The sequence below is a fragment of the Gopherus evgoodei genome, chromosome 11, assembly GCF_007399415.2.
Source record: "Gopherus evgoodei ecotype Sinaloan lineage chromosome 11, rGopEvg1_v1.p, whole genome shotgun sequence".
In the NCBI taxonomy this organism is placed as follows: domain Eukaryota; kingdom Metazoa; phylum Chordata; order Testudines; family Testudinidae; genus Gopherus; species Gopherus evgoodei.
The window spans coordinates 68520943-68545240 of record NC_044332.1 but is presented as its reverse complement, the minus strand read 5'-3'; the positions used below and the strand labels follow the sequence as shown (position 1 = coordinate 68545240).

The 24298-nt window shown below is 43.5% G+C and overlaps 1 protein-coding gene across 11 annotated transcripts in view; it reads left to right on the top strand.

Moving 5' to 3' along the window:
* The window catches only part of KALRN (kalirin RhoGEF kinase), a 798047-nt gene that overhangs the window by 742860 nt on the left and 30889 nt on the right, over positions 1–24298 (top strand). For 5 of the 11 annotated variants that reach the window (XM_030580108.1, XM_030580107.1, XM_030580109.1 and 2 more), the window contains 9 exons: positions 476–568; positions 2122–2172; positions 3117–3194; positions 4006–4191; positions 7254–7425; positions 10237–10475; positions 11395–11642; positions 14852–14975; positions 16135–16194. In XM_030580108.1, coding sequence (XP_030435968.1) covers positions 476–568; positions 2122–2172; positions 3117–3194; positions 4006–4191; positions 7254–7425; positions 10237–10475; positions 11395–11642; positions 14852–14975; positions 16135–16194 — 1251 coding nt within the window. Of the gene's footprint in view, positions 1–475; positions 569–2121; positions 2173–3116; positions 3195–4005; positions 4192–7253; positions 7426–10236; positions 10476–11394; positions 14033–14851; positions 14976–16134; positions 16195–24298 lie in introns of those variants that run through there. The other 6 variants (XM_030580115.1, XM_030580117.1, XM_030580114.1 and 3 more) reach the window with 3 other exon arrangements.

The following is a 24298-nucleotide window of genomic DNA, read 5'->3' as shown; positions in this document are numbered from 1 at the left end:
TCTCCCCAGACTTTTTATGTTCACTCCAGGAAGTTTTTGGGGCTATCCACACTTTATAATGCAAAACTTGAGTAACAAGGGGAAGGCACTTATTTCACTAAAGGGTATGTCACTGCAACCTTTCATGCTCTTCAGGATTTCTTCATGGCCATCACCTGACTATAAAGAGAAGAGCAGTCTCCAGATATCTAATTCCTGCTCTACCAGCTCAAATTGAAAATGAATCCCAAATCTTTAGATTAGCTTCCAAGTATTTTGCCCAGTACGTGCCAAAAAGGGACACTTACAGATTTTGAAATCTTCTTGGATTTCTAAAATGTCCTCTTGTTCTAGCAGAAGATTACTCTTTAATCTTTTTATTTTGTGAGTGTCACTTACCATGTCCTGTTTCCTGTCTTTGCAAATAGAATAGCTATAAATGTCTTCATGTGGTTTGTTTGTAACTATTTCTTAATATTGTGATGCTATTTTTTAGGAGGTACAACAAGAAATAAACCAACGGTTAACCCTCAGTGACTTTTTAATCAAACCTATTCAAAGAATAACCAAGTACCAGCTTCTACTCAAGGTGAGTGTAAAGATGCAACTTAGGTTAAACTATGGATCATCTTCATCTTGCATTGGACTTTGACTTGAATCGGTCTGGATTTCATTGTAACTTATGAGGTTTTGTCTTAAAATTTGATATTTAAAATTATCTTATGGGGTATGTTGTAACTAACCATCTCTTTAACTCAAGTGAAAAGTTGATGGAAGAGAAGTTCCATTATACGTTAGCCCCTACAATATTGGTTTGTCTGTAGATAGACATCCAGCCAGCAGAGGGGCCCTAGTTAAGACATCTCTGAGAACAGAGTTTGGTAGCTGATGTCTAATGTCTTATGTCTGTCGGTCTTTGTTCTTTGAGACACTTCAATTGCTTTACCGAATCTTGCTAGAATAATCAGATTTAGAGATTTTTTTCTGCATGAGTTGCATTGAAATTAGAGCTGATCAAAGATTTTGAGATTCCTCTTCTTAAAAAAAAGGCTTCACTGAAAATGAGGGGCTTTTTTAAATCAAATCTCATTTTGATGAATTTTGTTTGGGGGGGGGAAATGAACAACTGGAGGGGAAGCTAAACTTATTTAATTTTTCATTTCATGATTGTTGGAAAATGCCCATGCTAACTTTTTTCCACCCATAGAAAATAAAACTAGCCAAAGGTGGAAAACAGTCACTGAAGAAAATAGTTCATTTTCCCCTTACACATACACTTTTTCTTAACTTATACCCCATAGGAAAATTTGAAAGAATTATTTTCTGACAATTTTTTTCCCCAAAGACATGCCCACCAGAAACATTCCTGTTTTCTGGCCAGCTCTAAATGGAATAAACAGATTGGTACTGAATGAAGGCAAATGCTTTTAACAGATGTGTAATGAGCTTCTGTATGTTCATATACTGTACCCTAGAATGAGAAATGGATAGATCGAAATTTTCAGTGTCCACTTTGGGAGTCCAGCTTAGATGCATGATTTTTCAAGGATTCTGTGCACCCGCAACTCGAGCTGTTCATGTCTTAAAAATCTAACCTGAGGTGTCTAATTTTAGTTGCCCAATGTGAATCACTTCTGAAATTTGGCCCATAAACAAAAACCACCAGTACCTTTTATAGATTAAGCTACTTAGCATATCAAACTGCCATCAGCCCATGCTTTGGTAACTGTACTAGTTGCAAAAAAGCAATTGCATTTGTCTATAAGACTTTAAAAGGGAAAAAAGGCATCTTCAAGTGTGTGGCCTTGTGACTTAAAAGAGGGGACTGAGTCAGCATTCCCAAACTCTCATTTTAGTTCTGTCCTGCTTTTGTGAATTTCAGCAAGTCATTCAACCTTTTTTGTGCTTGTTTTCCCCACCTATAAAATGGGTAGGGTATTTTCCCTACCTCACAAGTATGTTTTGAAAACTACTTCATTTATATTAAGTTTTTCAGAGATTCTCAAAAGGCTGTCTAAGTACATCTTTCATTTTCTGTGGAGTTATATCCTGCTGCTCGTTGATGGATATATCTTTTTTTTAAACTGGATAATGGGTATCTTTCCTAAAAAATCTTCATGAGAACTCTCTTGCTTTCTTTAGGATTTCCTGAGATACAGTGAGAAAGCTGGGCTGGAATGTTCCGATATAGAGGTATACTTTCATATCCTAGACTCTGTTGCTTTATCTGGCTATTGCTGAATAATTCAGTGGAATTTTGTAGAGAGAAAGCAAATCACCAATAGAATATTGGAGCAAAGAAACAATTATTTCATGTTTCATTTAAGTTAGTTTATTTTCTCTTCTAGTTTAAGCTACATGTAGTTGGGGCCCGTGCCTGCATGCCAGACCTCCCATTTTCATTAGTGAAACACCAAAATTAGGGGTGGGCCAACATTTTGGCCCGAGGGCCACAACTGGGTGGAGAAATTGTATGCAGGGTGCGGTGTGCAGGAAGGGGCTCAGGGCAAGGGGTTGGGGTGCAGGCCCCAAGCCAGTGCCACTTACCTCAAGCAACTCCAGGGTGGCAATGGCACACAGTGGGGCTAAGGCAGGGTCCTTGCCTGCCCTGGCCCTTGCTGCTCCTGAAAGTGGCCAGCATGTCTCGCAGTGCCTCTTGGGGGTGAGGTGGAGCAGGCAACTTTGCTGTGGCCCTTGCCTGTGGGTACCACCCCCAAAGCTCCCATTGGCTGAAGTTCCCTGTTCCTGGCCATTGGGAGCTGCAGGGGGTAGTGCCTGCAGGCAATGGCAATGCATGGAGCCCTTCCCCTCCCCCCCCTGGGGCTTCAGGAATGTGGTTCTGGCTGCTTCCGGGAACGGTGTGGGGCCAGGGCAGGCAGGGAGCCTGTTTTAGCCCTACTGGGCCATGAGGTTGGCAATCCCATGGGCCGGATTGAAAGCTCTGACAGGGTGGATCCGGCCCACAGGCTGTAGTTTGCCCTCCCCTGACCTGGATACATCAGAATCATGCCTTTATAACTTCTAAAAACAAGCATGCCTAATTCACTTTTCATTTGATTGGTGGCACCTGTGTGTTTTAATTTTTCCTTAAAGTGCTCTGGCCTTCTCATAATTAATGTATTGTTTGTGTTTAACAGAAAGCAGTTGAATTAATGTGCCTTGTACCAAAACGTTGCAATGATATGATGAACCTGGGCCGTCTTCAGGGCTTTGAGGTATGCATGTGTCATGCTTCTGTCTTTAAGCAGTTAGCTTAAAGAGCAGTGCTCAAGGGGCTACAAGCATCTTTTTTCAATAACTATCTCTAAAGATTGTCCTTCAGCCTCTTTAGCCAGTATTCTGCTCTCTTAACTGAGAGCTGTATTCCTCTGGGATTCGGGGGGAGGGATGGGACAAATGTATACTTGCAGTTCTAAAAATGGAACAATCCTGTACAAGCATCAATATGATGCCTGTTACTGCTTCTCAAAGCTTGAATTGCAGACTTAGGCCACTCCTTCTGGTAGAGCAAATAACAGTCAGACTCCTCTGCTGCTTAGCATGATAACTCAAAACCTTGAGTGAGGTAGCTAGACATGAGGGTGTGAGCACCTGTGCAGCTTCAGAGAGGGCTCTTAAATGATGTACCAAGTTGACCGATTCAACACAGGAATTGACTATCCTGGTAAAACTCCAACATTAGGGCCAGCATGTCTTAAATAGTGGCTCAAAAATTATAATGGGAACATAGTTGGAAACAGGTATAAAAACATTCCACTGGAGATGTGGCATTTTCTGTCTTGGAAACACAGTAGGTGGCGATGAGAATAAAGAACAGCCGTGTTAGCACTCTGAGTGAACTCTTGTCAAGGAAGGCAAAGACTTTTTTTAGTGTCAAGTCCAGAGGAATTCTTCCCTTCTGAGAATACAGTGCTCCTTGGAAACCCCAGAACGTGTGAACACCAGCAGATCAGCCCTTGGGCTGAGAGAGTTTTTTTTGTTCTTACCGATATGCATATTTAAGTTGGCAATTTCTTAATTTTTCAGGGCAAGCTGACTGCTCAAGGAAAGCTGCTGCAGCAGGATACATTCTATGTAACTGAGCAGGATTCTGGAGGGCTGTCTAGGCCTAAGGAGCGCAGGGTCTTCCTCTTTGAGCAAATAGTCATCTTTAGTGAACTTCTTAGGAAAGGCTCTTTAACACCAGGCTACATGTTCAAGAGAAGTATAAAGGTAAGAAATGGGAAAGTCCTATTTGATAAGCATTTGCTACTTTTCTATGCTCTAGACTGACTTTTAGGCATACCAGTCCTCAAGTGCCATATATAGACCTTAGTCTTCAGTGTTCCCACTAATTTTCAGTAATATGGACCAAGGATAGTGTAAGGACAACTGTAAATCTGCCCCTGCACAATTTAGTAGCTGACTTTACAAGATATGTGGCAAAGGGCAGGTCTGAACAGTTAACATCTGTTGCCTGGAGCTTTTCATGACTAAGAGTTGGGTCTACTGAAGAACTAATGGTAGCAGCAGAAGGGGCTTCCTAATTTTCTCGCCACTAGGAGTGGAGAAGGGGAAACTGAACCAAAATGATCTTGGACCCCAATTCAGAACTTAAGCACATGCTTAACTCTAATACGGATGCTTTCCTGAATCCGAGGGGCCTTAATCTTCAGTCTGTTGTTACTTTATTGGCCTACTTAGTGTTGCAAGAGAGACTATTCAAGGTGGAAATGTTTGTAAGAACACAAAAACCAATAATTAACTGTAAATCTCAAGAACAGTTGTAAATCTTGGTGTCTTTAAATCCATTTAACTTTAAAATCACTTCCTACCTTCCCCCTTTCAGTGGGGAGTAAAAGAGGGAGGAAGACATCAAGTGACAAGAATTAACCCTAATTTTTAATCTAGAGGCCAGGGAAGTTGACTTCTCAATAGGTAATTCTAGAAAGTGTGAAAATGTAGGTTCTCTGGAAAGAGCATTTCTTGCATTGTATGTTGAAGATATATCGAGGAAAAATAAATATCTACCAATGCCAAAAGAAGCAAATTTGGCCTAGGGCTATCTGATAGCTTCCAGTTAAACTGCACTTCAAGGCATGACTTTGGTACACTGTTAGCTTGAGCTATAACTCTATTTTTGCCCTAACCCAACAACTGTTCATGCACAGGTCTCTAATTTGAGTTAAGTGGTGCTTTAAGTTTCTACTAGCCAGCCCATCAGGGGAGAAAATTGAAGCTTGAGTCTGATTTGATCACCACTCTTGCAGATTGGCTGGCAGCTGGCAACACTGCCTAGACCCTACCTGGGCTTCTCCTGTCCACCTAGGTAACCCACCTCCCCAAGAAGCAGTAGCTGAGTCAACAGAAAGTCTTCTGTCAACCAAATGCTGTCTGCCCTGGGGATTAGGTGGACATAGCTCCATCTCTCAGTGGTGTGGATTTTTCACACCCCTGATGTGTAGCTATTCAATGTAGCTATTCAATGTAAATTCCTAGTGTGGAGCAGCCCTCACTTGAGCTAGCCTAGATCCAGCAGCGTAGATTCAAGCTAACTTGCAGTGAAGACATGCCCTTAGAATGATGTGGTGTGTGTGGTGTTCTTTTGCTTGCTTTGTTGGTGGCGGTTTTTTTTTAAACTGAGTTAATTTTCAGAATTTGTTCCCCATTCACTTTATAGGCCGTTCTTCTTTTTTTATTCAGGGAACTGAAAATTAGATGACATCACTTTGAGCTGTTCACACATGTTGTACATGGATGCTCAAGACCTCTGATATGCATATTGGAAATACATTATCTAGATCAGGGGTAGGCAACCTATGGCGCACGTGCCAAAGGCGGCACACGAGCTGATTTTCAGCAGCACGCACGCTGCCCGGGTCCTGGCAGGCAGTCTGGGGGTGCTCTGCATTTTAATTTAATTTTAAATGAAGCTTCTTAAACATTTTAAAAACCTTATTTACTTAACTATTGTTGTATGTATAGTTATATATTATAGACTTATAGAAAGAGACTTGCTAAAAAAGTTAAATTGTACTACTGGCCCGCGAAACCTTAAATTAGAGTGAATGAATGAAGTCTCTGCACACCACTTCTGAAAGGTTGCTGACCCCTGACCTAGATGGTGCACCATCCATCCCCTCTCTCCTTCATTTTGTGGAATATAGAGTAAAACAGCAGTGTGCCTGCTTGCAAGAATGGCTAAAGCTGACAGATCAGAAATGTGGGTGTTTTAATCATTCATGCATGTTCACATCATGTTTCACAGACACTTGATATGTTTAACAGGCCCAGCGGCATCCTGGATTAAGGACGCAATCCTGCAAACACTTACTTGCATACCTATCTTTAAACATGCAAGCAGTCACAGTGAAGTCAAAGATAGGCTATGATCCTGCAAATACTTTATGTGCCTAATGGAGTCATTGCACAGCAAGTGACTTAGGTGGTAGAATAATCAGAGAGGAAAAATATATCGCTGGATCATCGGTGGAGAATTATTCCTTTTAGTAGATCTGAGTCACTTAAAATTGGACTGTGTACAAATGGCTGAGTTCCCATTACTCCCATCAGGGGAGAGAAATTAATGTAAACATTGCTGTCAACTCTTGTATTAGAGGGACGGTAGGGTTTTTGGGAGGCAAGAGGGTTTCAACTCTTAGGAGGAATTTTTATTAATGTCACTTTCAGGTTATGCTTATTTTTGACCCATCAGCCACGATCACATTACCTTTTCAAAGGAAGTTGAACTCAAGACCAGGGTTAGGCAACCTGCGGCATGTGAGCTGATTTTCAGTGGCACTCTCACTGCCTGGATCCTGGCCACCAGTCCAGGGGGCTCTGCATTTTAATTTAATTTTAAATGAAGCGTCTTAATTTTAATAACCTTTACATACAACAATAGTTTAGTTATATATTATAGACTTATAGAAAGACCTTCTAAAAACGTTAAAATGTATTACACGCAAAACCTTAAATTAGAACGAATAAATGAAGACTCGGCACAGCACTTCTGACAGATTGCTGACCCCTGCTCAAGACCATGCAGATGGATATTGATATCTGGGACAGCTATTGAGGCATGAGACTTAAACCTGAAAAATCTGCCTGTAGGATGCCTAGACCTTCATTAAACATTGTCTGGAACTTCAAGCACATTGGAATTTGATTCTCCTGATTGTAATCAAATGATAGTTTTAAGTTAATTATGTTTAGGAAATAAGTACTATCATTTTATCTTTGAATGCTGCTGAACCTTCTACAATGTAACCCGTGCTTCATTGGGTTTCTTGCAGATGAACTATCTAATCCTTGAAGAAATAGTGGATGATGATCCCTGTAAATTTGCTCTTATGAGCCGAGAAACTTCAGAACGAGTCATTTTACAGGCTGCCAATCCTGAAATTCAGCAAGCTTGGATACAGGACATCAATCAGGTTCTGGACACACAGAGAGACTTCCTAAATGGTATGTAGTCTCTCTCTGTACAGTGTCTTCTGCACTAACAGAATTTACAAAGTTCAAATGTTGTCTTCTGCTGAAAAACGCTCATCACCTTCAGGTTCATAAGGAAATATCTCAAACAGAAAGCTCAGTCCAGGCTGCCCATCTTTAAGTAATTGTTAGCACAAAGCCAGGTCATGTCCCTTGAGCGGCTCGCACAGAGGAATCCTTGATATATTGATCTTCCCTTTTTCTTGCAGAGGAAAGGCTCATGTGCTTTTGTAGTACCACCCCATGCAATGATCACTCTGCCTAGTTCCGGGGCTGCATTGTGATAGGGAGAATCTAGGTGACCAGTGTAGAGGCATGAGAGAAAGCGTATAATGCCATCATAATCCTCAGACCTTTTAAATTGTCGAGAAAAGTTTTATACAGCTCCATGCTGTGTTAATGGTTCCATGGAATTCTTGGTTGGCCCAGGAACAACAGTGGCTACTGGGGTCTGACTCTGGCAGCACTTGTGACTTCCTGCTAAAGTATATGGTTGGTACAGTGTGTTAGCCAGGTTCAGAGGCAGGTTTTATCCCAGGGAGCCAAATCCATCTCCCCAGCATATCTGTGGTGAAAGCCTCACAAAACTTCCTTGCTTTTTCAAGGTCATGTCTCCCGATGCCTGTTAACTGCACTCAACATTGTAAATATAGTAGCACTCAGAGGCCATAATCGGAATCCACTCACTCCAGAATGGTAGCCTGGCCTTCAGCTTGCACCCCTAATATGGAGAGGCTGTCAGGCTCTGAAACAAGAGCTTAGAACAGTGTCAACTCACACATGTTTGTAAAACCAAAATTTGCCCCAGAAATCTGAATGTCCTAAACATTTGATGCTGTGCTCCTGGGAGAGTGCAGAGCATTGCATGCATCTGACATTTGGGATGCCTGAACGGTTTGGTTAGCTGAATTGTCTAATCTCTACTTTTTTTTTTATATGGATCTGGTTCCCCTTTGGACTGCAGCCACTCCAAAGGTCAGCTCACCATCAATTCAATCAAACTAATGCAGAGAGCAGCTGCAGAACTGGGCTTGCTCTCAGATGTAAAGGGTGCAGAGGAAAGGAAGATATAAGATTTATTTTGGAATAAAATGTTTCCTTAGTTTATTGAATCCTTTCTCTTGCCATCTCACCGCCTATTTTTAGTAAAAATGCTGGACTCAGTGTCTGTCCCCTGTGAGGTTTTTCATCTCCTCAGTGTTAGGAAGGATGCTTCTGTTGTGATTTCTTGATTGGATTAATTTGATCTGTGACACTTTGTCCTGCATTTTCCTATTGCTGAATTAGTCTCTCCGCATTCCACTTAGTTTAGTCTGACCAATGTACAGAGTACTGATTCTCTATCAATGATCTGTCCAGAGCCATTATGTGTCATGCAGCTTCAAACACCAAATCCATACTTAAGGATTTCTAGTCTTTGATCCTGGTGACTCTTCCTCTCTCCCCTCTTCTGAATAATGGCAATAAGTTGTAGAAAGATTTGCAAGCTCAGTCTGCCCCTAAACTTTGACCAGCTCACAGTGATACCTCGTGCTTAATAATACCAGGTGGGGCTCTAGATACAAGCTGTGTCACAGGACCTCTTACCATCTCCTGTAGGCTGATCAGCTCTTCAAGTGGAAAAGACCCTAATTTGGGGGAGAGGGGTGATGAAGTCAGAATAAAAGGGTGTCCTCTTTCATTCCCCTTCTCCCTTCAGAATGATAAACTGGGATACTTTACAGTAAGAGAGGCGGAGAAAAATGCAACCTCTTTAAATCTCTTCAATTCCATTTCTCCCCCTCCAAACTACCTCTAACCTGACGGGTTCCCCACTTACACCTTCATTTATCATTGACTTCTATCCTCAGACCTGCCAAGCCAACCTTTCTCCCTTACCACCTCAGAAAACCCCATTCTCCTCTGCTCCACACCAGCTCAAATATACACCCCTATTTCCTACCTTTTTCCTTTTGAATCTCTCCACAGCCAAACACTTTCTCCTGCTCCCAGACTCACTATTTTGGGTTTGCAAAACCCTGACTTAGCTTGTGGGCATGCCACAAGCTTTCTTATAACCTTGGTACAAGGCATCTTCTAGAGATGAATGACCAACTGAGGTTAACATTCTGATGTCATCAACACCAATTGCCTAGTAGTTGATAGCTTCCAGGAACTGCCCTACATCAAAGTAGTTATACCTCGTATACACATCCTGCACTTTGGCAAGGGGTGAGACTAGATGACCCTTGCAGTCACTTCTAATTCTGTGGTTCTACAGAAAGATGTAACCAGGTCCAGAGTAAACTACGTTTGGTGATAATTTGATAGCCACGGTTTCTTGTCTATACAAGTGGGTTATGTGAGTAGGTGATTTTCTGAGTATAATGGGGGCCAGTAACTCTTTTTTAGCAGCCTGGATGTCAAGTACTTGAATAAATGCACACCACATACTTAGGTTTTGTCATTTGTACCTATAATGAAACATTGAATCATTCTGATATGTGCTGCTTGAAATAAAATGTGAATGTGTTTATTTCTGTTGAAGGGCTAAGTTTTTCAGCATGCTGTAGCATTAGACAAGCAACTCCATCATAGCAGTAAGAGGAGTCTTGTGTTGAACCATTATATACTGAACGATGAGGTGGTCTCAAGATGTCTAAATGTAAATGTGCCTTTCTGCATGTGATGCAATTGAGTATCCCTTGGGTTTACTTTGAAAGAATTATCCGTTTATTGAAATGACCTCATGCAGGTTACACTGTCACAAGCGCCAATGCATCTAATGCTCTTCCTCTCCTGCAGCACTACAGTCGCCCATAGAGTATCAACGCAAAGAGAGTACCTCTGCTGTAATGAGGCCACAAGCTAGTAGGGTGTCTCAGCCCAACAGCAGACCATATTCTTCTGTTCCAGTAGGGTCCGAGAAGCCTTCAAAGGCTACAAGCCGTAACCCATCTCTGCCACCCCTGAAGATATCTACCTCCAATGGCAGTGCAGGGTATGAACATCACCAGCCTGGGGACAAATACGAACAAAGCAAGGTACTTTATTTCTGCTCACCACTATACTCAAGCCTATCTTTCTTTGTATCATGGAGTATCCATGAAATTATGGACTACTCAGGTCCGTAGAAACCATCTCACCAAACCGGTGGCACAACAGAATAGGTGGATTAAAGATCAAAGAAGTGTAGAACTTAAAACACTTACAAACAACTGTAAGCAAACATAAGACTCATGAGAAGTGGGGTGTACACAACCCTGGTGACTGAATTTCCTTGTTTACAGTACAGGAAGCTGCCACAAAATGGTCCACCTCAATCTTAGAACAATATGCCCAGCACCCTGACTTGGAGATCTGCTCTGTGCTTGTCTTCTCTGAGGCTAGCGAGTGCAAGTTGTGCAGATAGGGTTTTCTCTTTGATGTTTACTATTGTAAACAGAGCTGAGACCATGAACACAGTTCACGTAGGCCACCAAATCACCACTGGTTCAAATGCAGCCTTGACAGGGAGCAAAAGCTGTTGCAAGTCCAATTACTGTGCGATGCGTACCTGCCATTGTGAAATGGCTCTTGAGTGTTAATTTCATATTCAGACATCGGCTTTCACTGCTTTTTTTTCCCCACGTCCTGGTATAGAATTTTTTTGCGACAATAAAATGCAAATCAGTCTTTTTTAGCACTCCTAGAACAAAATTCCCATTGAACCAAATGTGAATTATGATATGAAACAGGACCCTGGCTTTAATTCCCAGGGTATTTGGATTATTAGATCACTTCAAACTCTGAATTTTATAGATTTTTCTTCTGATGTAAATTTACAATTATTTAAGGATTTTACCACCACCACCACTCTTTCTTCACTAGTCTGAAAACTATCCTGGATGCTCCTAAGAGGTAACTCTCACCTATTCCCCAGCAGCACACACTTTCTAACAATTTCTGTTGTCCCCTTCACAGATTGACTTGGGAGGGTGCAATGGGACCTCTTCCATGGTGGTAATCAAAGATTACTATGCACTGAAGGAGAATGAGATCTGTGTGAATCAGGGCGAGGTGGTTCAGATCCTTGCCATCAACCAGCAAAATATGTTCCTGGTGTACCAGCCTGCAAACGACCACTCTCCGGCCGCTGAAGGATGGATTCCAGGCAATATCTTGGCTCCCCTCACTAAATCCACTACAGATAATAGCGACGGAAGCATCAAGTAAGTGCCATGTTGGCTTCCCTGGGAGCAGTGTGTGGATTTTTGAGGAAAAAAACAAAAAAAAAATGGTAGGGAATTCCTGCTTTTTTTATCTACAGTGCCATTGGAACAAACTTTGAATGCTCAATCCACAGCATGGGGCATCCATGTTGGATAGTTCGGGTTTTGGTTATTTCTGTTTGTGGTTTTTTGTTTATACTTTGTAAAGAATTTAAAACCATAGACAGTTTTTTAAAGGCATGTTTTACATTGATCCATTTTACACCAACATGGACCTGATTGGACTGGACTTATATTTATGTTGTATTAAGTTACTAATATATATATATTGGTTATAACAGCTTCTAGCAAAAAATCAGGCCCTGTGTTGGACTGAGGCCTGCTTCTCAAGGAGGAGAGATTTTATTGTCTATGGCAATTTCTTTGTACAGCTTGTATCTTTTATTTTGACATTTTTCTGTTCACGGTAACTTTTGTAAAATATTTTTTGTTGGTAAGACCCCCTTCTAAGTACATTCCTGTATAAAGTATTTTGCACTATTTAAAGAAACCCATATTGATGAAGTCAGGTTGTGCAATATAATAGATAGTCGCAATGTTCATCATTGTACCTGTAATGTAACTAATAATTTTAAATGTACTATTTTAAATATGTAAAATAAATTTTCACCATGAGCATGTTTTAATGAGGCTAAAAAGGACTAGTTTGACCCTTTTGTTTTCTTTTTGTTATAATGTTTTGTTGCTTATTTAACGTGTGGATATTTTTTCTGATTTTTTGAGAAATTTGTCAATCTGAAGTGACTAAATGCAAGAAAGTGGTTTTTTGGTATTAAATACAGAAGGTGCAACCCTGTTTAGTAATACCTGTTTTCTTTTAATATCTAAAATTGATTAGCATGATGGATGCTAAATCTTATCTCACCTGAGTGCCTCAAAATGTAGATTTGAAGTGGGAGTGAAGCCTTTTTTTAAAAAATATTCTGCTCAAGTGTTAGTTGTCACATGATATTGGGTTTACCTGTATTATTCTACAGGATCAATGCTCCTGGTCAAAACGTGTATGAAATGTATACTAAAGCTATGGAATTATTTAGCATCTCTCTGGTAGCTAGAGACTTGATGGCATTCTTCTATTCCACTTGTGTGGAATTGGGTGCTGTTCTGTTTGTCGACAGCATTAGATTTCCCAATAAGTAATGTCAAATCGAAGCTTCCTGTGCAGTCATGCTGTGCAATGAGAACTAAACCAAAACTATTGTAGTGAGTGAAGCACATGTTGCACTTTTTTTTGTTTTCTTCTCCCTTTTTGAGATTTACATCTCACAAATATTCTCTGCTTACTCTGGAAAAAATAGTTGCTTGCCTGAACACTCTCTAATGTGTGTCCTATAAAACAAAAACAATGGCCAACTGTGGGTGTGGTCTACAGCTCTATCATGTTACAATATAGTATGGTTTAAAAGTGGGGTGGAATGACTTAGTCTGTCTATAAACCATGCTAAAGCAGTAACAGTGCAGTGTTCACACCCTACTCTGTTTTGATCTGGTGATAGTTCAGCCAGTTGGCGGTAAGGAGAAGGAAACCTATCAACCCACCACTGACTAATCCTTATCTTTAAAGAAAACTTAAACTTGAATTCTGGTGAGTTCTGCAGTGTTTGGATAGCTCCCCACTGCTTTGCATATTCAATTTGAATCTCCCCTAGAGGTACCAAAATATCACAAACAAGAATATTGTCATAAGATTTTCAGCCAAATTTTACAAATGTGAGCAGTTTATGTAATGCTGCTCTTTTCTGGTGCCCAGTGTGAATGCCCAGAACTAGTTCTCAAAGACACAGTGCACGTGACGTTGTTTGTGGTGCTGTAGTGTGGACACACTCTCAAACTGGTTGTGAATACAGTTTCAGTCAACGTAAACCAGTTTAGTCTTGTGCTGGTGTGTATAGCTGTTAGAAGGTCTATAGTTTTAATCTTGACATGACTTACTGTACCATTCTAATCTGATGCCAAAGCATAATGAATGCAAACACTTTAGAATTGGAATACAGAATGTCTGTTTCTGGAGTTTAAGATCCTAACATGTCATATTTGATTGGCATCGCAGGTTATCGTTGGATTACATGCAACTTTCTTTATAAAACGTCAAGGTACTGTAGATGTGACATGAGCCAAACTTTGGCTTCAAACATGCAAATCAAATTTGCATGCCTTAAAGGTGGGCAGATTTAGCATAATGCTTCCGACCTGGGTCCCAGCTCATTCCACTGCTGTTCTTGAGAACTTGCTGCTTTAGGTGAATATTAAAAAATACCACTTGCAGGGTTTGTGTGTGTTTGTTTAAACTTTCTGCTTTGAAAGTAAATTAAATCTATATTTTAAACTGACTTTTTTCCTCTTAATTTGATGTCTGTTCTGATCTGTGATTTTTAATTTTGTCTCCATAGCATTTTTCTTATAAAAGGTGACATGACCTTTTTTCCAAGGCTAAGGTCATGCGGACAGTAAATAGGAGTTGGACATGGAAATCATTAATTCCATGCTCTGTTTAGTCAACAAATATAGATTTGATTAATGTCAGACAATTGGATTGACAAAATGCAACCATGTTAAACTAACAGGAAATTCTCGGCCCCAAGAAATATAGCAAAGCTTGTAGTTCTGGGAAACAACTTCTCTTGGAAATCTAATGACCTTGTTACTGCTTGGTTTTTTAGCTTTTCATGTTCTTCGCAACACTCGAGGATCCACCTTGAACTTCTGAACTCTTGTACTTGCTGTATCAAATCAGTCCATTAAGACCCATTCCCATCACATTTGCATCAGTTTCACTGCTTGAATTGACAAGATTTAAATTGAATTGACATTTTTAGCGCTTACATTTGTCGCAAACATTTCTTGCTGAAGTCCCTGAAGTCTGATGACAGATTATCTGAAGTTGAGACAGCCCAGTTCCCTATTTATCTAGAGAACTGGCTTTCTACTAAATGTATGAACAGCAAATGTGGCACATTATCTGCTGGTAGAACTATTGACATTCGTTTTCAAATAAAGGTTATTGCTGAAACTGAAATAGATGCATTCCTGGTGGCTTTCACTTTCTAGGGAATTGCAGTACTCGCAAATGTGGCTGCTGGTCCCCTTTCCACATCCTTCCTTCCCTGCCATGATCTGCCGTTTGATTGGTGCATTTTTTGGTACAACAGGAAGTCATGTTCATGGCATACCCTGCGCATGAGAAAGCGGGCGGAAAAGGAGAGCAGTGGCAAAAATGAATCCAATGGGCCACGTAAATCCAAGGATATTCTGGGCAACAAAGTCTCTGTTAAAGTGAGTAAGGCCATCCAAAGCTGTGGGCCACTCTCCTGCTTCCCATCCTCCTCACCCCCTCTGCCATCCTCTCTCAGGAGAGGTGGGGGGGGTGACATATTTTGGTTTTTATTTATATATAATTTTTTGGTAGTTCCCATGCTAACAGGATTTTGCATGCAAAATAAAATGTAGCCTTTGTGTTGGTGGGTTTTTTGTTTTGCCTTTGTTTTTGTTTTTCCTGGCATCCAAACCGCAAGTAAGTATTTCTCATTTATATAAAATATTGATAAGGTTAAATATATATGTACAATGGATGAAATGCAAAATGTGGGCAGGAGTGGTGTTTTGTTTGTTTTTTTGCTCCCTTTACCTTGGCTAAACTTGAGGCTCTATCATAACAGATAGTGAGGCAACAGCCTGTGTGAAAGCTACTGAGTGACATCCTGGCACCACTCAAGTCAAGTTTTGCCACTTATCCATTAGGACCAGGATTTCATCTTCTGTCTTAAGCTAATGAGGTTTTCAACTTTGGGGTCACAGCCAAGTGTTTGGGGGAGGTGTCCTCAACCACTCCCTTTTCCTATATTAAGAGGGGGGACCAGCCTAGATCCTGGTGTGTGTGGGGATGGGGAATGGTAGGAGAATGTATTTTAGTATGGGAAAGAGATGAAGAACTGTGGCTAAGATGCATCTTCTACTATGGTTGCATGACTTATATCTTCCAAATCAGAGCACAAATCCCTGTAAAAGATGATAAAGGAGCCTCCTCAGCACCTATATAGGGCTTGTTTCTCCTAACAAGGACAAGCAAATTCTCATAGTAAAATGTTATGCAACAAACAAAACCCAGGTTTGCACAGAGATAAAATGGTTACAGAAGATGTAAGGTAGCAAAGAATCCAGATCCAAAGTAGTAGCTGGTCTAGCTTGGCAGACAAACTCTTCATTCTGTTGCTTCCTTTGCTATTTTTTTTACCTAAACTACTCTCACAAGGTTGTTACCTCTCTGTTTGCAAAAGCATGTTGCTGCCTACGCTGACTTTTTCTGTTTTAAAAGCATTTCCTTTACCAGTATACATTTCCATGCTGCTCACAAGTCTGCTGCTGCTCACCCAGCCTAACTGATCTCTGGTCTAACTTTTTCACTTCTTTCTTCCTCTTTATGCTGCCAAACAAGGAGACCAACAGCTCGGAGGAATCAGAGTGTGATGACCTTGACCCCAATACTAGCATGGAGGTAGAGACAACCATTGTGATATACGTACCATTTTTTTTAAAATTTGGTTTTTTTTAATGCTTGTGTCTGTACAGTACATGGATATACACTGAATTTAAGTGTAATGTACACAAACTGCTAGCTCTGTTTCCTTGAGCTCCTACCTGGTGTTTGGGCAAGTGTTGGGATGTGTTAAACCATGTGAGACTGTTGGCCTGGAGGCTTATTTGGCTTATCTTGAAGATGCCTCTGATTTAGATTTCCTCAGGTGAGACCTCTCTGACTGAAAGGGTCAGACACAATTGTCAATAAGTGCTGCTCTGCTATTTCAATTTTATATTACTCATATGGTAGCTTTTAGGTTGAACTGCTCTAGCTAGGCTAGTGTTAGAAACCACTATGGCCAATGCTATTGTAGTGACAGACAAGACTGATACTCAAGTGCTGGAGCAACATTAAAAGTCAAGATTAAATTTGGTCTTCCATGCAACTGAAGCTTCCTGTTTAAAAGCCTACTTGCTGCAAGAAAGTCTAAATGGTGCACTGCAGTTAGACAACAGTGCTATGACTAATTGCGCTAAACTGGCCTTTATTTCAGGGAAGGCTTAGGTTGATAACTAGACCTCATTTGATGTCTTTACCCTAGTTTTATTCCAATGTAACTCCATTAACTTGAGTGGCGATATCCCTGATGCACACCTATGCTCCTCCCTAGATCACTGTTCCAACAAGTAAAGTGAAGACCTCAAATAAGGGAAATCAAAGTCTCAGATCTTCAGCTCCCAAGCCTCTTCCCTTTGAGTTTAGCAACACTACAGTCAGACCTCAGGAGCTCAGAATGTAGGCCTGTTGACCTCCATGGCCTGCTATCTGAGCTGGCCTGCTCCCCTTTTGACTACCTCCTCCAAGCCAGGCACACTTTGCAGGTGTGGAATCGTGGGACTGCCTGGGCCCAGAGCAGCCGTTTAACCCCTTCCTTACTGTTGCAGGGTTTTTATGCCCCGTCACATACCTTCCCCCATCAAAACAGGGTCCAGGGTATTGTCATCAACAAATGGTTCTCTGCCCTCTTCTGGGGGGGGAGAAGGGAAGAATCTGCATTTTGCTGGGCTGCTCCACCATCGCCTCCAAGTTGTATGGTTGTAGCACTCTTGGAGGATTGGTGTCTTTTATGGAGCTTGAACATTTATTTAAGTGACTGATCCCTTAGACACTATTTTTGGAGGCAGCTATAGCCCACTTCACAGCTGAGCCTCCTTCCAATGACTGAGTAAATTTCTTCCTGGGGGAACCTCTTTTGACTCTTATGCAGAGGACTGGGCATTCTTCTCTGCCTAACTGCTCAGACTCCTGCTTCTGAAGCATCTGCTGGCATGATGAAGAGTTTTGAAAAATCCAGGTTAAGGAGTACCATTCTTAGTAGAGGTGATCTGTTGCATCACTGACTTCTGACCAGATAATCTTTTGAGAACTGTCCTTGATAAGGTCCATGAATGGGGGCTGCAATCAGGATGGATTCTAGAACAAATTGCTTATAATATCCTGCCAATCCCAAGAAGCATTGCACCTGCATCATTGTTGTCTAGAGCAGGGCATTAAGGCTTGTATCTTTGTGACTAACAGCTGCAATTGGCCCGTCCCTACAGTATAGCCCAGTTACATGACCTCTTATTTCCCCATCTTGCATTTAGCCAGGTTCACCGTGAGTCCTACAACTTTGAGGGCCTGCAACGTGGCAGTGACCTATCATAGGGCATTGCCCCAGTTCTGCCCAATAGATGATAGGTGCTGCAGTATACTATCCATGTGGTTGAAGTACTTGGTCCATAAAGTACTTGCTCGAATGTCACTGATATCCCATGGAGGCTAAATGGTGTAGTGTGGAACTGGTAAAGGCTGAACAGAGTGGTAACGGCTGTCTCCATCCTTCTTCCTTCTCCTCCCACCCCCACCCCCCAGAATATAGGGGTCAAAGGGCTCTACCAATACCCTTTTTTGTCAGATCCAGGGTGGTGATATATTTGGCTGTTCTGAGGCATTCCAGTAGCTTGTCCATCCTGGGCATTGGGTATGCATCAAATTTTGATATTGCATTAAGCTTTCTACAGTTAAAATATAAGCATATCATGCCATCTGGTTTTGGTACCTGCACAATGGTGGTACTCATGTCTAATATTGCTTGTAATTCTTCCTGGACAGCTTCTCATATTTTTCCAAGAAAGAGGCTGAGGGGTCTCTTGTATCTGTTCTTATTCTGTGGTTGTGTGGTGGTAGGTCAAGTGGATTTGTCCAGATAGAGCTGAAGATACAGAGGATAAAGGCTCAACTAAATGTTATATCAGGACTTTTGCTCAGGTTGGAGATCTTCTCCATCTGTATGATCTCTGAACTCTAGGTGACTAGGGACATAGTTCAGGGTCAGGAGGATAAGGTGGTGGTAGCTGTCTCACTCTGACCTTGCAAATCTTTAAAAGGTTAACATGGAAAAAGAGACCCAACTATATCTCCTTTCCTGGCTGTCAGATCTCAGAGTCCACTGGTCCAACTTGTCTTACTACCTCAAATGGTCCTTGGCATCTGGCCAGCAACTTACACTACCAACTCTGGAGTCTAACAGCACTTGGTTACCATGCCTAAAGACATGTAGATGGTTGAATACCCTTTCTTGAGTTTGTTGGACCTTCAGCAAGTTCTCTTTTGAGAGATTACCTGAAGACTTAAGCCTTTCACTCAATTGAACATACTGGACTATGTTTGTAGCCTGAGGCCTCGGTTCCTCCCCAGATTCCCAGGGGAAGTTGAGGATGCCATGAGGCTGTCTCCCATATAGTAGCTTAAACAGTGAAAATCCAGTGAAAGCTTGTGGGATTTCTCAAAATGCACATAATAGTGGGGGAAATGGTTGGTCTATGGCAAGGGTCTGACATCCCAAATTTCTTAACATCTTTCAGCATTTTGTTGAAACGTTCCAGTAAGCCATCTAGCTGGAGGTGGCAAACTATCTTTTTTTTTTTTAATTGTTTTGACCTTTAGCAGGTCACAGGTCAGTATCTGGGTGAATTGTTCTACTAAGACTAGCTCTACCACCTTTCTTGGGCTGTAGCCAGTACCAAGCGTGGTCCCTTAACTTCTGGGCTACCACCTGGGGCAGGGCCCTCTGTGGATAAATTTCTTCATAAAAGCGATGCTGATATTTGGATATCGCATACAAGACCTAATACAAAATGGCAGCCTTGACTTGCAAATAGTCCTGTGTGGCCACTGGGCCGAGTCCCTTGTAGGCAGCCTGAGATGGTCCCTTAAAATATGGGGCCAGCAAAATGGCCTGATGTGTGAGATGCAGCTGTCACCACTCATTCAAACGTAACTAGAAAAGCCTCGGTGTCTTTCTCTGGTCTCATCTTTGAGTTTTTCACTGGGATTGTGAGTGAAGATGAGCTTGGGGTTCCTGGGAGGGAATTAGTCATCAGAGGCCACAACAATGTGAGCTGAGCAGCCAGTGTCTGTTAGACAAGGTACTGCTGTGCAGCCAGTTCTCTTACAAGGTGCTGCTGTTGTAACTGGAGGGCTGCTGCTTGCTGCTGCTAGGCAATCATCTGTTGCAACAGCTGGTATTGTCATTCTTGTAGTTGCATAGTCTGCTGCTGCTGGTTATGTAAGCCATTTGAACAGTTTCTCCAGGTCCATCTTTCCAGTAGCTCACTCACCCACCCCCAGCATCGTCTGCCCAAATGCTTTTAGCAGAGCAGGGATGAGTTGCCTGCATTCTCCACCAACAATGAAAGGACTCACCACAGATGCCCCCAGTGGTCGGGTGGGGTTTGGCAGATTTTCTTCTCTTCTCTCCTGGTGCCCCTGCTGACAACTGCTCTGATACCACAGTGATCCTGCCTTTCTGTGAATCAGCCACCTACCCGGGTCATGCCTTTCAGAGTATATGGCATCCAACAAGGGGGTAGCCCTCTGGGTTAGGTAAGGGTCTCAGGGTCTTCCCCTGGATTGAAATCTTGTCCTTCAGGGCCTTCTGTCCTCTAGACTCCCCATGTCAGGTGTCCATTTCTTCCTTTGGCACCCTTTAGGGGTTGGTAGCGGAACATGGCCCCACCCTATCCAGGCCCCAGTGTAGATAGCTACATCCTGCGCTGCCAAAGTGCTATACTGCTGCCTCCCTGGATCACTTCCTACTATCCCCTCTGTTCCCACAAGTAAAGTGAAGATGACATCATCTTAAGTAGAAATCAAAGATCGTCTCAGACCTTCTACACCTCCCAAGTCTCCCATTGCCTTTAGAGTTGGGTCACGCTGCAATCAGGGCTCAGGCCTCAGAAGCTCCTTCCCAGGAGCTCCCCGTTCCTGGCCAATGGGAGCTGCGGGGGGCGCTGCCTGGAGGGAAGGGCCTGAGGGCCGCAGGGATGTTGAGCCGGCCGCTGCTGAAAGCGGCATGGGGCCTGCGGCGCCATGAGGGCCAATCTCACAGGCTATAGTTTGTCCACCCCTGTTCTACTCCCTGCTTTGGGGGCATGTGGTGCTTATACAGTAAATGTCTGTCTGCAACATGTGACTTGCTTGCACCTGGAGGCCCAATCCCCTGTACTTCCTAGGTTGCCATTAATTTCCTGTAGTTAAAAATACTATTACTTGCTCTCTAATTCACAAAGGTCTCATTAGTCTGCAATAAATTCAGATCAGTGCAAGAGCAAACCTGTTCGGTGCTGAGCCAGGCCCTTAAAATACTATCTCGTACTGCAGTGAAGAAGAAAAACAAACCTAGGAGAAGCAGAGCAAGGCCATTCTGCTCTAGGTTGCCAGTAAGGTTGCCAACCCTCCAGGATTGTCTTGGAATCTCCAGAAATTGAAGATCATTGTTTGATTGAAACCTCCAGGAATATGTCCAACCAAAATTGGCAATCTTAGCTGCCATAAATTAAACACTGCTATATGGCAATACAAACCAGAATATAAAGGTTTTTTAAAATCCTTTATTCTTTCCCTGAGACTGGTTTCTAGATCATGGGTATAGGGGAGAGGGGTACATGAAGTCTCTCATCCATAGGATTGCTTTTCTTGTATAGCGATCTTCTTCCTCCACTGTCCTGGTCGCTAAACCCTAACGGGGCGGGACCATCTCCATGTGAGAGTGACTCATTCTCCACGCTCGTTCATGTCTTGGGGTCTCAACTGTTACCATGGGTCCCAAATGGGAGAATTGTTTTGGTGGAGTGGACATCTGAGACACACTGAGAGGACAGAGCCCAATAAATCCTTCTAAATTGCTTATCAAGCTAGTGCCCATTTGGGCCAGACTTACCCCTGAGCCATTGAGATGAAAAGCTCTCTATCCAGGAGGGATGCCCTGGTCCATCTGGTCTCCTTGTGAAGAGAGATGTTTAGGAAGCGAAAAGGCAGTCATCTTGCAACCTGACTGGTTTTCTTCTTCTTTTGCGGAAACTCCACTGACAATGCTACTGCAGCCATCGTTCTAAAAATGTAGGGTGGCTGTAATTTTGCACTGCTCAGAAGAGCTACCCTCAGGGCTAAGAAAAGTATGTAAGCAGGACCACAGGAGCTTTTTATAACTCATCTCAAACCCTGTGCAAGACTGCTTGGGTGCAGGAGGGGAATGGGATCACTGATTGGTTCTCATTTGGACTTGGAAGAAATACAGCCATATCCTCTCTCCTTCTGTTACCATTTCTAGAAGCTGGGGGATTTCACTAGGCCTGAGAGACATAATCTAGACACCTCAAAGTATTTGCATAACTAAGATTAATATCTCTGCTTCTGTTCCTATTTTTATAGGACGCCTCACTAACTGTTCGCAAAGTAAATAGTTTCTCTGGAGACAAGGTGGCCGGGAACATGAGCACAGAGTTAGGAACCAGGAAGTCACAAATTCTAAACCTGGCTCAGCTAGTGTGTGGCCTTTCAAATAAATATCTGACGCATAGGAGTGCTGGTAAGAGGCCAATCTTCATAGCAGTGGTGGGTTTAGAGTTCGTGGGGGCTGTGTGCAGCTTCATTTTTGGCCCCCCTCCCCCTTGGGACCCAGCCAAGAAAAAGAACATTCTCTTATTTTCCCCCTAGTTTTTCATTCTTTTTTTCCTTCTCCTCCTTCTCCTATATTATAAGTAATAAGTAAATGAAAATGAAGTACCTTGATTGGGGCAAGTGGTTGGGGTGCAGGAGGTGATGCAGGGGTTGGGCTCTGGTAGGGACTTGGGGTGCTAGGTGAGCGCTCTGGGCTGGGGCAGGAGGTTGGAGTGTGGGAGGGGATGAGGGGGTTGGGCTCTGGGCTGGGGGTTGAGGTGCAGGAAGGGTGGGGGATGGCACTTACTTTGGGCAGAGTGGCTCCCAAAGCAACTGGAACACCCCTCTGGCAGCAGCTCCTAGGCGAGGGGGGGCACCAGGTGTCTCTGCGTGCTGCTGTGTGCGGGCACCGCCCCTACAGCTCCCATTGGATGCAGTTACAGACCAATGGGAGCTGTGGAGACGCAGCTCAGGCGGGAGCAATGCACAGACACACACCCCCACCCCCTCGCAGGGACATGCCAGCCGCTTCCAGGAGCGGCATGGAGGGAATGAGGCAGCACGGGCAGGGAGCCACCTTTAGCTCTGCTGCGCTGCTGCTGGAATGTCTCTGTGCACCCCTTTGGAGTGAAGGGGGCACTAGGTCTTCATGCGCTGCTTGGGGTGGGAGCAGCCTGCAGACCCGCCTCCCCCACCAGGGGCATGCAGCAGTATGACAGTAGACAGCCACTTCTGGGAGCAGTGTGGGGCCATGGGCCATGGAATGCAGGCAGCCTGCCTGCCTGAGCCCTGCTGTGCTGCTGGCCCGGACTCCCGGGGCCGGTTGTCAGATGAGATTTGTCCTGCATTTTGGGGGGGGCCCCCTGTCTATGCAGGTCCTGTGCCACCGCACTGTTTGTTTCATGGTAAGTCCGCCTCTGGTTTATAGTGTGGCTTCAGTAATTTGATTAGGGTTACACGTGATCATACCATGCCACTGCAAGGAAGGAATCAGTGGCTACTATTATAACCTTAGGTGAGTCACTTCATCTCTCTGCACCTGTGCTTCCATCTGTCAAATGCTGATAGTGGTCTACCTGTCAGACTTTCTGTGAGGATTGTGAATTAGTAGAATTGCTGGGCACATGGAAAGCAATATGTAAAATCCTTTTGAGCAATTTTGAAATACTGTTGCCTTTAACTCCCAGCACAGGAGGATGAGTCATTCACAACACCTGTCCAGCCACTTTAGCAGTGCTAGCCAGATCTTGGGCTTGTCTACATCAGAAAGTTGCAGCGCTGGTGAGGGAGTTACAGCGCTGCAACTTAGGAGATGTACACATCTGCAGGGCACCACCAGCGCTGCAACTCCCTGTTTGCAGCGCTGGCCGTACTCCCGTTTTGTCTCGGGTGTAGAGGATCCAGCGCTGGTGATCCAGCGCTGGTAATCAAGTATAGACACTTACCAGCGCTTTTCTTGACCTCCGTGGAATAAGCAGGTATCCCAGCATCACCAAGGAAGCCTCTGGTAATCAAACTGGTCTCCTTCCCCAGCTTGCTCTCGCGTTCCCCGAGCAAGCAGGTCTCCTTCCCTACGGTTTGCAGGGTGGTTCGGGGAACGCGAGAGCAAACCGCGGCGAAGCTGGTCTCCTTCCCCGGTTTGCTCTCTCGTTCCCCGAACAAGCAGGTCTCCTTCCCTACGGTTTGCAGGGTGGTTCGGGGAACGCGAGAGCAAACCGCGGCGAAGCTGGTCTCCTTCCCCGGTTTGCTCTCTCGTTCCCCGAACCCCGAGCAAGCAGGTCTCCTTCCCTGCGGTTTGCAGGGTGGTTCGGGGAACGCGAGAGCAAACCGCGGCGAAGCTGGTCTCCTTTCCCGGTTTGCTCTCTCGTTCCCCGAGCAAGCAGGTCTCCTTCCCTGCGGTTTGCAGGGTGGTTCAGGGAACGCGAGAGCAAACCGCGGCGAAGCTGGTCTCCTTTCCCAGTTTGCTCTCGCGTTCCCCGAACCCCCCTTGAAGCCGCCCAACAGCGCTGCAGTGTGGCCACATCTAACACCACTTGCAGCGCTGGTTGCTGTAAGTGTGGCCACTCTGCAGCGCTGGCCCTATACAGCTGTACTAATA